The sequence below is a fragment of the Leucopleurus acutus genome, assembly GCF_964270905.1.
Source record: "Leucopleurus acutus genome assembly, chromosome: 9".
In the NCBI taxonomy this organism is placed as follows: domain Eukaryota; kingdom Metazoa; phylum Chordata; class Mammalia; order Artiodactyla; family Delphinidae; genus Leucopleurus; species Leucopleurus acutus.
In genome coordinates, this window is record NC_139144.1 from 16,310,503 (window position 1) to 16,323,663 (window position 13,161).

Below are 13,161 nucleotides of genomic sequence, written 5' to 3' on the forward strand. Positions count from 1 at the left end.
CCATACCTCACTTTTTACCTTAGTGCTTAATGAGGAGAAAGCCAACACTGAGAAAGTATGCAGACAGAAGGACTTTAATCATAAAAGAAAATTCCAAGGTGGGTGGAGTTAGCAGAGAATAAAGCCAATCTCAAACCACCCAATTCAATATTCGTTTATAGTATTATGAAGAAAATATTCCATGGTATAATTCGGTTGTTGTGTTTACCAATGTAAAGACAGAAGTATAAGACACTGAAACTGTTTGTCTTTTTTTTTTTAGAAGATGTTGGGGGTAGGAGTTTATTTATTTATTTATTTATTTTTGCTGTGTTGGGTCTTCGTTTCTGTGCAAGGGCTTCCTCTAGTTGTGGCAAGCGGGGGCCACTCTTCATCGCGGTGCGTGGGCCTCTCACTATCGCAGCCTCTCTTGTTGCGGAGCGCAGGCTCAGTAGTTGTGGCTCACGGGCCTAGTTGCTCCGTGGCATGTGGGATCCTCCCAGACCAGGGCTCAAACCCGTGTCCCCTGCATTAGCAGGCAGATTCTCAACCGCTGCGCCACCAGAGAAGCCCTGAAACTGTTTTGAAACTAGGACATTTAAATCCCAAGAAAACTAAAGTACTGATGTAATAATGAAAATAGATCATCCAAAGTTACACAAATAAATAAAATCCAGAATCCTCAAAATTGAACATTTAGGACTTGGGCTACTAGGTTTGGCTACCCACTGTCAACATCCTAAAGATGGTCTTGTTTACATCACAAAGAGAAAACACAAACTGATGTGATATCACACATGCGAAGTTTTTTTTTCTTTCACGGACTAAAAAAAAAAAACTACATTATTGAGATATCTACCCAGTCTTTTCACAAAAAAACATTCATCCCTACTAAAAAAGAAACAGGACGGAAAAACATATAGTGAGGTTCTTAGGTGTTACAGAATAAATTAATACTTTAAAAAGAAAACCCTAAAAATAGAAAAAGAACCACTCCAATTTATTCCCACAATTAAAATTAAATCCCAAGCAATAATTCCATAACCTAGCAAAACACACACACATAAAACCCCTCTGACATTAAATTAGAAAAAGAAAACACTAACTCCAACAAGCTGTTCCTCTTGGACGGCTAGAAACTACCTTTGTAAAAATCCAGAAATAATGGTCTCGACATTAAATATTCTGAATTTCAACTTCTACTGAATATCTTCATCTGTAAATAAGTCTCATTAACAATTTTTGAAAAGAAAGCAGACACTTTTTCTTTGTCTACTAGGGAAGTGGCACCACCACCAGCAATACTTCTTTTATTTTTCAAACCTTCTACTTTAATGTGGTTAACAAGATATTGAAGTGTAAAGTCATCATAAAACTTTCATGAAATCTCAGGTAATTTTAAATATTTGATGCTATCAAAATATTTCGCATTTATAGACTTTATTAGATACATAAGGAGCTTTAAGGGAGATTCAGAAATGGAAATATCACACAACTTGCTGGAAGACTAAATGAGCATACTTCATTTGGAAAAAATAAAATATAATATTTGAAGGGCCAACAATTAATATTAATATAATTAATATAACATTTGAAGGATCAGAATTAATCAAGCGGTCACTATGAATGTGTTTTATGCTTTAAGGCATATAAAACACAAAAGTTCAAGATAATGATCCCTGTCTTTAAAATAACTACAATTCTAGCTGTAGTGAAAAGACAAGAACAAAAGTAAAAAGACCAGCACCAAGGAGGCAATTTTAATTCTGAATATAATTTCATCTACTCCCTGGACAAGCAGCAAGAGGTAATTCTTCCATTCACACCCTACATAGGTTTGGGAAAATTTAGTTTTGGTTTTAATGGCAATTTTATGAAAAGCCACTAGATGGCAATATTGCCTTCAAAAATGTTTAAAAAGCTATTTTGTTCACTAACTTTCAGAACCACGAAAGAAATGTTTTCCGATACACTATAAATATCTTAGAGATTTGAAATCCTTCATCTTAAAGTTGAGAATAATGACATACAGAGATATTAAGTGACTTGTCCAATATTTCACAACTGGTAAAATGGAAATGCCAAGACTAGAGCCAAAGTTTCCTGATTTAGGCCTTAGGATTTTGAGTTCCTTCCATTAAAAAAGTAAACGTGTTAAGTTATAGTTTCTTCTCTAAAAAGTGAAATTAATTTCAACTTACATGTAAAGTGCATATTTTTTCATATGAGATGGTCACATAAAGTGAAAAAGATACTCCATTACTTGGAAAAGCATTGTAGCTAAGACTTGGTAAAATAAAAACTCAGAAGAGGATTTATCATTGTGGCTAAAAGTCTTGGGGAAAGGTGGACTTAAAACAGCTACTAAAAAACTGAACAGATATGAAGAAATGAGGCAAATACCTCTGTTCTCAAGTTCTATATTTCCCAAGGCCAAATAGAGCAAAGCATGAATACTGATGTTCAAAACAAGAAAATGATTCTTCAAGTTTAAAGGAATCATTTTCCCCCCTAATTTTAGCCCAGTGTTTCTTTCCTCTACTGTAGCACACATGACAGAGGAGATCCATACTGGTCACCCACAACCCCATACTCAATTCCTACATACTAGCTGTAGTTCCATCAAGTTTTCCTCATATTCAAAAAAGATATACCGGGACTTCCCTGGTGGTGCAGTGGTGAAGAATCCACCTGCCAATGCGGGGGACACGGGTTCGATCCCTGGCCTGGGAAGATCCCACATGCCGTGGAGCAACTAAGCCTGTGCGCCACAGCTACTGAGCCTGCGTTCTAGAGCCCGCGCTTCACAACTACTGAGCCCACGTGCCACAACTACTGAAGCTCGTGCACCTAGAGCCCGTGCTCCGCAACGAGAGAAGCCACCACAATGAGAAGCCCACGCACCGCAGTCAAGAGCAGCCCCTGCTCACCGCAAGTAGAGAAAGCCCGGGCGCAGCAACAAAGACCCAACGTAGCCAAAAATAAAAATTAATTGATTAAAAAAAAAAGATATACCAAATCAAATAAGTGAGAGAGATGTAATTGATGCTACTACAGTGATAAGCTGAAATCTGCTCTATTTTGAAAAAAACAAGAAACCCTACAACAATTTCTTGAACACTTCATTCTACCTGTAATAGCTAATTACTTAGAAAATACTTCAAAAAATATTTGGATGGGGGTATTACGGTTTCTTTCTGCTTATGATAACAAAGAAATATGGATGGAAATCATTTGCTGTATGTTTATTTCAAGAAGTATCTAGAAAACTTGGGATAATACAGTGAATCTGCTAAAGGCAGTGAATTTCAGTATGTTATTAAAATTTACGAGAATAGTATGTGTATTTTAAAGTCATTCCATTAAATTAAGCCTACTTCTCTAACTGATTTTAAAGAAACTGGAATTATTTGAATCTGAAAAAGAGTCGTTTTAAAGACGTACATAACCCTGAAGGAAAGGATATTTGCTTATAAAACAAAATGATATACCAAGTTTTTAACTTACAAATTTGATTAAGCAGAAAATTTCAGTATACATTACCTGAAGATGCAAAGTTATGGGATTTTAAATTTCCTACTTCCTTAAGTTCAAAATTCTTATATCAATTCAGCAAGGCAATGGGGACCAAGGTTCAGTGAACACGCCACACCCCTGACACTCCATTGAAACCCAACATTCCATTTTAAAAGAGAAAAAAAAAATCAATGGGAAAATTACGTATAAAATTTGGCTCTATAGTCAGTTCTTCTGGAACATATCTATTCCAATGTGAACAAATATCTGCATAAAAAGAATCTATGAGATGGAAAATGGTAATTTAGCTGTTCTCCATCTCCACTGAAACCTAACACGAAAACAAGAAGAAAGGGATTTATAGTCAAAGTATGATAGACATATACTTCTATTAAGAAAGGATAACCAAACTACAGTGAAATCTCAGTTAACCAGCTAAGCAGGTAGAATCCTTAATTAAGAAGAATTTCCCCCTAAAGAATAGTCATTGAAATTTAGTCATTCAAGAAGTATACTTCAAGTGAAGTTTTGGGTTAAGTATACTTAAGGACCAATTTATTTTTTTCCTTCAAATTCTATCGAAAGGCACTATTATACACAATGGAAAGAATAAATAATTGGGAGTTGGAAAATTTGAGCTAGACACTCTTGATGATACTAACAAATATTTTTGGATCTTTCAAGTCACTCAACCCTTTCTAGGTCTCCGTTTTCTCAAACGCAAAATGAGGGTTAGAGCTGTTAAGCTCTAGAACAACTTCAAACAAACAAACAAGCAAAAACATACACCTTTTCTTAAAATAAAATATTAATTAAAAGTGTAGTAAGTTAAATAAAGGCCGAAAAGCTCTGGCTAAAGTAGGTATAGGGGACTGGAGCCCTGTCCATAACAAGCTGTCCATAGCACAGTCTGAGTTTAACAGAACTCTAATGTATCCAAAACATACCATTTAAAAACCTCTAAACACTAAAAATAATTTTCAGAATTATGTCACAGGCGCTGCAAGATTAAAAAACAAATTTTTCACTCTTAAAAAAAATTCAAAACGGGGATTTTTTTTTCAACTAACCAGAAACTGGCAAAGATTCAGTGAACATAAATAACTATTGCTAAGAATTCCAATTAACTGATATCTTATTATATCCAATTATGATTACACTAAATAAATTATAGAACTGTCATAAGGAATTTATACATATATGTATATATATTAAAGAAATAATGCTGTCTGACAAGAAAGGAATGGGCTAATAAACTGGAGATATTAAACCCAGTTAATTTCATGGTTTATATAAAATTCCCTACTTCACAAAAATATTTTGAAATTCCATATTATTCTTCTAAGAATAATCCTAATAAGACAAATCAATTTCACTACCATCAGGCACAAAATGAGCCAAGTGGGATACTTGGAATCCCTAACTTTAGCCACAGAAGCTCCACAAAAAGAAGTTATACACTGAACTTACTCACAATAGTTTGTTTAAATAAAAGGTTCTAGGGAGTTTAAAACAAACACACATCTATATATAGATATAACTATAGTTAAAAAAAAAGTTTTAAGTAAGTCCAAAATAATAATTAAAACAACATATACAAGTTTAAACATGTAACATAAAAAGCATTTACTAAGGTTTTTCATTATACCCCAAAATTACAAACATCTTAACGTCTGGACATGCATTAGAAATTTAAGCATGAATTTTATTTAAAAATTCCTAAGTTCATTTAAGAAACACTTAAAATGGCACATTTGAAAAGAAATTATATTAACCTCTAAGTATGAAAAAATCTATTATTTTTACATTGATTTAATGTATAAAATTTTGTAATTCAAATAGTCAACCCAACATGGTCATGGTATAAAACTTCATTATTTCATGTATTTAAGCATGAAAAGAAAATTTCCTTTTTGTTAAAAAATAAACTATCAATATGGTATTCTTAATATAACTTCTAAAACTGGTCACTAATGTCTATAATATTCAATTGAAAATATTCTTACCTTTCTTCTGAGCTATACAACCGAGCAAGTCCAAAATCTGCAAGTTTTATCTGCCCTCTGGTGGAAGTAAGATAAAATGAAAAAATATTAGTCTACTCTGAATTGATCTTACACATTCATGTTCTATTCCTAGAACTAAGCAAAAATTCACTGATATAACTGAAACTTCGATTATACTGCAGTACCCAAGGTTCTACAGGAAAAGGCAAATAGATAAACTCACAACAATATAAGGCAAAAATTAGTACTTTTCTTCGGATAATTTCAGCTACTATTACACTAGTACTGTTGTTATATTATTATGATATATATATAGTATATTATTATATATAGTAATAATAGTACTAATAGTTTCTCGGTACTATTCAGTTCCTATTTAGAAAAGTACACTTCAATGAAAATAAAACAAAATGAGGTAATTCATACTACCTTAGTAATAAGACAAATTATTTGTTCAATTCCAGCCAATAATGCGCAAGAAATGAATCACATCATTTTAAATTTATGTTTAATTTTCCACTTCTTAGAGTGACATGGTGCTCTATAGAACACTTTCTACTAACTAAAATCAGGACCAGGCATGCCTCACTTAAACCAACAAATAGTACCAATTACAAGAGAATTATCAGAGTTCAGGTTATGCTGTCAGTGAAATATTTAACATAAGCTTTGAATATGTATGTATGTATGTACGTGCATATACACGTCAAAAAATGTTCACTTTACAACTGTGATGACTGACTGTTTTTTTAAAAAATTCCAAATTAAAAAAGATGCTAAAACCTATTCTTAACCTAAAACTGAAATCACATCATTAATTATTAGAAGAACCATTCACATTATTTGGAAGAATATCAAATGAGAGGGTCAACTAAGTATTTTGGTTGGGGGGAGTGCCTATAATCTTTATTACTTCCCTCCCCCCCACCCCCCCATGGAGGTATGACAGCTGTTATTGACCAACAACAACAAAAGAAAAGGAGTGGTTAAGTAGTTTGCCCAAGGTCATGTAAACTACTATATGGTTTATGTATACTAGTATATTGATTCAAACTATTACGTGGATTCAAACTCAGGTCTTTATGACTCGAAAACCCCTATTTATATAAGGTCAAAGGGACTGTAAAGTTCTTCAGAGGTTTGATCCAATTAATCCTATTAAATTCCTTGGATTGAGGGGATGGATGAAACTTCAACAAGTCAACCAAGTATTATTTTACATACATTACAAACTATTATTGGAAGTTAATTAACTAAAGTATATTTAACACAACTTCAGACGTAGCCCAAGCTGTAATATTGATTTTGTTAAAATAGTCTGAGCAATAAAAACCTAAATTTTAAATCTTTTTAACAGAATCAAGGTACACATTATATAAGACTCATTTTAAACATATATATCAAACTCATATCATACCTATTATTTAGAAGAATATTTGAACACTTAATATCTCGATGCAAAAAGTTCTTCTTATGACAATAATCCAGACCTTCCATAAGCTGTCTCATGAATGACTTTATGTGATTTTCATTAAAATGAACCAAGCCTGATTCCAGTAGTCCCATCAGATCATGGTCCATATATTCAAACACCAGATAAAATGCACCTAAGAACAACAATTAACACATTAAAGATTTTGTTCTTACAACTTTCCTATAGGCTCAGAATTTTTAAAAAATAAAATGCTGGGGAGAAAATTAATCCTTGAAAAGAACTGCTACTTCTGTCATTTAATAATGTTCATGTCCTTCTCTCTGAATTTAATATCAATACCATCCCAAGGAACTATCTAGCCAGTCTTCTTCTCCCAAAGAAAACTGCTATGATATAAAATCAACACTGCTAATTTCCACACTGCATAGTTTCTGGGTATGATTGATGTAAAATAAATTCTTAGCTGTTTTACATATTGAACAAATTGTCTCTCAGCAGAAGCTGAATAAAATCAGTATAGTTCATCAAAGAAAATTTAAAGATGTTGTAAGAATTACTTTTGATAAAAAAAAAAGAGTCTGGGCCCAGTGGGGCTTTAGATGACTTCTATTAAGTTTTCAATAAACATATAATTTAATTCTTTTATACAGCTCCAGAGCATTTGAAAGCATACAAATTACAACTTTATTTTATAATACCAGCTTATTAATCCTGCTACTAAATCCTAAAACAGCACACAGCACATACACAACATACATATGATAGATTCAAAATTCCTAAATGAAACTTGCACAAATTGAATCTAAAGCTGTATCTACAAATATCTCAATCAGGCAGTTTAATTTATCAATTCGAGAATGGAAAAGCTAATAAAATTCAATACATCTATCTTTCAAAGTAAAAAAGTTATCAATATGCCAAAAAAAGGCATCTGAAGAAAGTTCATGATCAGTTCGTGATTAAAAACAGAGCAAAGGGAATTCCCGGACGGTCCAGTGGTTAGGACACGGTGCTTTCACGGCAGGGCCCAGGTTTGATCCCTGGTCCAGGGATCCTGCAAGCTGTGGGCACGGCCAAAAAAAAAAAAAAAAAAGAACAGAGCAAAGATTTCACAGTAAACTTGCAATAGAAAGATTCTTTCCTAAAAGTTTATAATGGTACCTCTCTGAAACCAACAACTATTGTCATATTTAATAGTAAAATGTCAGATGCTGTACACAAGACAAGAATGTTCATTATTACTAACTATTCTAGAAGTTAGTAAGTAAAATTAAAAACAAAGTATAAAAACTTAAAGTGACAAAAACATGATTATTGGTAGATGAGATGACGATTCTAAAAGATCCAAAAGAATAAAAAAGTAGCTGTGTTAGAAAAAAATCATACACAAAAATAAAAGACTTTATATATGCCAGCAACAATTAGAAATTAGAATTAGAAACAATTAGAAAGTAAAATTTAAATGACTTTGCAATAGAAAAAAAATACTACAAACAACTAGGAATAAACTTTAACAATTATACAAATTTATTAAGGATTCACCAAATTGTAAAATTCTGTATTTTAATGCAATTTCAGTAAAAGGACCAATGATTTGTTGTTTCTTTTGCTGAAAGAACACTTGAGAAACTAACTCTAAAGTTCACCTTGAAGAAAACAAAACCAGAGTATCAACCAAAACGTTCCTTAAAATAAACATTTGCCCTACCAGAAATTAATATGACCTACTGTACTATTGGGACAGATAGAAAAATGCATATAATATATACCAGAAAAAAAAATCCCGAATACGTATCTACTAACTATGAAAACAGCCATTTTAAATCAGTGAAGGAAAAAAAGAGGCAGAATAGTACTGGGACAAAGGCAGTAACCCCAAAGGCAGATTGGGAATTATACCAAAAATAAACCTATTAAAAAACTGACAAATTTCACTAAATAAAAATTTAGAAACACATATGTAAGAAATAAATATGAAATAGAGGTAAAAGGCAAATAAATGACAAGCTGAAGAACCTATTTGCAAAGTAACAGATTAATTTTCTTAATATAAAACAAAGTCTTGGGGCTTCCCTGGTGGCGCAGTGGTTGAGAGTCCGCCTGCCGATGCAGGGGACACAGGCTCGTGCCCCGGTCGGGAAGATCCCACTTGCCGCGAAGCGGCTGGGCCCGTGAGCCATGGCCACTGAGCCTGCGCGTCCGGAGCCTGTGCTCCGCAACAGTAGAGGCCACAACAGTGAGAGGCCTGCGTATCGCAAAAAAACAAAACAAACAAACAAAAAAACTTACTGCAACAACTAAAAAAAATAAAATATCTTGATAATTTGTTATATTGATTACATACTGGAATAATCTATTGATATACTGGGTTAAATAAAAATATTATTAAAATGAACAGAGCTTTCAAAAATGAGACTAACCGATTATTTTAAATTAAAATATAATGTCTTGCATTCTGTTTCTATTAGACAGTACTGAATTAGAGTAAGAATTGAAACAGAAGAGCTAAAACTATCTCTGCATGCAGATGACCTGAATGTTTGTTCTCTGAAAGGACATATACATTCAATTTAAAAAACTGTTAAAAACAGTGACACAATTTAGAAAAACAGCAGAAATAAAACATACAGTAGTCACTGGGCTTCCCTGGTGGCGCAGTGGTTAAGAAACCGCCTGCCAATGCAGGGGACATGGGTTCGAGCCCTGGTCCGGGAAGATCCCACATGCCATGGAGCAACTAAGTCCGTGCGCCACAACTATTGAGCCTGCGCTCTAGAGCCCGCGAGCCACAACTACTGAAACCCCCGTGCCTAGAGCCTGTGCTCCGCAACAAGAGAAGCTGCCACAATGAGAATCCTGCGCACCTCAACGAAGAGTAGCACCTGCTCTCCGCAACTAGAGAAGAGCCCGCGCACAGCAATGAAGACCCAACGCAGCCAAAAATAAAATAAATTTTTAAAAAAAGATATAAAAAATAAAATAATAAAACATACAGTAGTCATTAACATAGCTACCAGTTAAAAGAAAAACATGGAGGTCCCATTTATAATAAATAATTTTTTTTTAATTTAAGAAATGTGCAAAATACGTCAGAGATAAATTACAAAACACTTTTAAAAGGCAAAAACTATAAATGAAAAAAATGGATACATTCTTAGGAAGGCTCAACATGATAAAGATTTTCCCTAAGTAATTTATAAATTAAACAAAGCTCTATTTTTAAAAATACCTTGTTTTCTTCCTACAATTAGATAAGCTGACGTTATATCCACACAGGAAAATAACTAAGTAAGAATAGCAATGAAAATATCTGAAAGAGAAAGGCGCGGTGGGCACTAGGCTCTACCAGCCCGGACAGTTTAAGACAGAATAGTGAATTCCTATAATTAAAAAGTGTGATACAGCGAAAGGAACATGAAATAAAACAAATCCAGAATTATACCCAGGTATATATGGAACTTTAGTAAATGATAAAGATGGCATCATATCAATTCAGTGGGAGAAAAGATCAACTTATTATAAATCAGCAATATTGGGACAACGTGAATAGCCAGATAGAAATAGTTAAAACTGGTCTGTTCCTCACAACATATATACCAGCATAAAAAGCAAATGAACCAGTACTAAATATAAAAAATAAAACCATGAAAGTATTTTTTTAAACATGAATTCCTTAATAACCTCAGAGTGGGGAAAACTTTCCTAACTAGGAATCAAACCAAGATGCAACAGGGGAAAAGGGGGAAAAGACTGATAATGTGACTATGTAAAAACAAAAATCTACTGAGCAGCTGAAAACACTGTAAGCAAATTTTGAAAAATATAGCAAACTGGCAAAAAACCATTAGCAACTTATTCCAGATAAATTACTTATACCCACTAAAAAAGCCTCTCTAAATTGAAAAGAAAAAGATTAATAACCGCACAGAAAAGTGGGCAAAAGACAGATAACCCAGACCACACACACAAGCAGTAGACAACTGCCCTTAAACCAATGGAAAGTCGCTTAGCCTTGCTCATAATAAAAATGTATTTCTCAAGCTAAAACTTCACCACAATAACAAATTAACAACAGCTCAAATGTATGACACCAGATTCTAATGGCAAAGCTGTAAGGAACACTCTCATACACTGCTAGGAATTTGGCAATATCTAGCTAGCTTAATCATATTTAGCATTTCCATTTCTCTTTGACCTAACCAGCCCAATTCTACGGGCCTGTCCAACAATTCACTGACAAAAATACAAGATGGTGTAGGCAGACAGCTATTCAAAGCAGCATTATTTCTAATAGCAAAAGACTGGAAACAATGCAAGCATCTATCAGTGGGAGACTAACGGAATAAACTATGATACATCCACACAGCAGAGTACTGTGTAGCCATATCTATCTACTGATATGGAGTAATTTTCAGTAAATATAATTAAATGAAAAGAACCAGGAACAGTAGAGCAGTTATTAATATGACATCTTTTATATAAAAGGGGGAGGGTGAATATGTAGCAAAGAAAAACTGTAAGGATGAACTAAACACTTAAAAAAAAAGGTCGTCCCTGGGTAAGGGAGAGAACTGGAAAAAGGAATGAAAATGAGACTACTCTGAATGTGCCCTGCTTTACAGCTTTGAGTTTGGAACCATGTAAATGTTTCACATGATTAACTATACATCATCACACTGAAAAGGTTAGAAAAACAGTACCTGAAAAATTAGAAACAGATGAACCTACACGTGTATCAAACCGTCTATACTAACATTAACTGATTATGGTATTCTGACTATATTATCCCTAGTGGGGCATATGCTAAGGACAAAAAGAACCAATAAGAAATCTTAAACTGCATTCAGTAGTCTTCTTAGTAATTAACATTGTTATCTTGAAATTATTATATGTATATTGTAGGACAATGCTAATTTCTTAGGAACCAAGGTTTTTAGTATTAAAAAAAAGACAAGTATAGGATCAAAAATTTATAAATCCCGCACTTTTAATTTTAAATTAAAATCATTTACAGTAGCCAGCCTCTAAGGTGACCCCAGTAATTTTCATCTGCTGGTATCCATGCCGTCCATTCAAGGATGGCCTGTGTGACCAACAGAATATTGAAGACGTGGTAATGTCACTGACCACCAAGGCTAGGTCATAAAGATATTGCAGCTTCCATCTTATTTTCCTGGATCATTTGCCCCGAGAGAAGCCAGCCACCAAGCTGTCAGAATAGTCAAGCAACACTTCTGAAAGGCCCGTGCTAAGAAGAACTGAGACCTCCCCTCAACAGTGGAACGACAGTTTGCTAGCGATGTGAGGGAGCCACCCTGGAGTAGATTGTCCCAACCCTAGTTACACCTTCTAGTGACTACAGCTCCAGTCAACATCTCACTGCAATCTCATGAGAGAATCCAAGCCAAAACCGCCCAGCCAAGATGCTCCCAAATTCCTGCCCAGAGAAACTGTAAGAGATAATAGCTTCCAGCATCACCTCTGAAGTACAATTGTCAAAGAAGTGAACTTATATCTAAATAATCATCTAGATCTAACTTCCATTTATAGGAAATATCAGGGTTAGAAGAACAAGCTACCCGCCACCAAAAGGAAGGATACTGTAGATGACAACAGACTTAAGATAATAATTAACCACATACAATGTGCAGATTTCTTGTTTGCATCCTGATTCAAAGAAAGCCAACTATTAAAAATATTTTTGAGACAACTACATGAATATGGACAGTTAGATAATATTATAAAATTGCCAATTTTGTTAGGTAGGCCTCCTTCTTGTCTTTTTTAACATAATAGCAACTTCATTATAGATTACAGGCAGATAATCAAGAATTTATGTTTACAATATAATGCATGGGATTCACTCAAAAATAACCCAGCAAAATAAAAACAAGTCGAGGACTTCCCTGGTGGTCCAGCGGATAAGACTCCGCGCTCCCAATGCAGGGGACACGGGTTTGATCCCTGGTCAGGGAACTAAGATCCCACATCCCACATGCCACACGGCGCGGGCAAAAAAAAAAAAAAAAAAAACAAGTTGAGGGAGAGAAATAAACAAGATTAGCAAAATGTGATAACTGCTAAATGTGAGGGATGGGGACAATGGGATTCATCATACCATCTTCTCTACTTTTAAGTATGTTTGAACATTTCAGTAATACTGAATTTTTTAAGTGTCTGAAACAAAACTAAATAAATGAAAATTTTAGAAGGCATTCAAATTAT

At 34.0% G+C, this 13,161-nt stretch overlaps 1 protein-coding gene across 2 annotated transcripts in view; it reads right to left on the reverse strand.

Moving 5' to 3' along the window:
- Positions 1 to 13,161, reverse strand: part of CDK13 (cyclin dependent kinase 13) — a 110,325-nt gene that overhangs the window by 33,592 nt on the left and 63,572 nt on the right. For both annotated transcript variants that reach the window (XM_082846736.1, XM_082846735.1), the window contains exons 6-7: positions 6,919 to 7,108; positions 5,502 to 5,558 (exon numbers count right to left, since the gene is read on the reverse strand). In XM_082846736.1, coding sequence (XP_082702862.1) covers positions 5,502 to 5,558; positions 6,919 to 7,108 — 247 coding nt within the window. The remainder of the gene's footprint in view (positions 1 to 5,501; positions 5,559 to 6,918; positions 7,109 to 13,161) is intronic.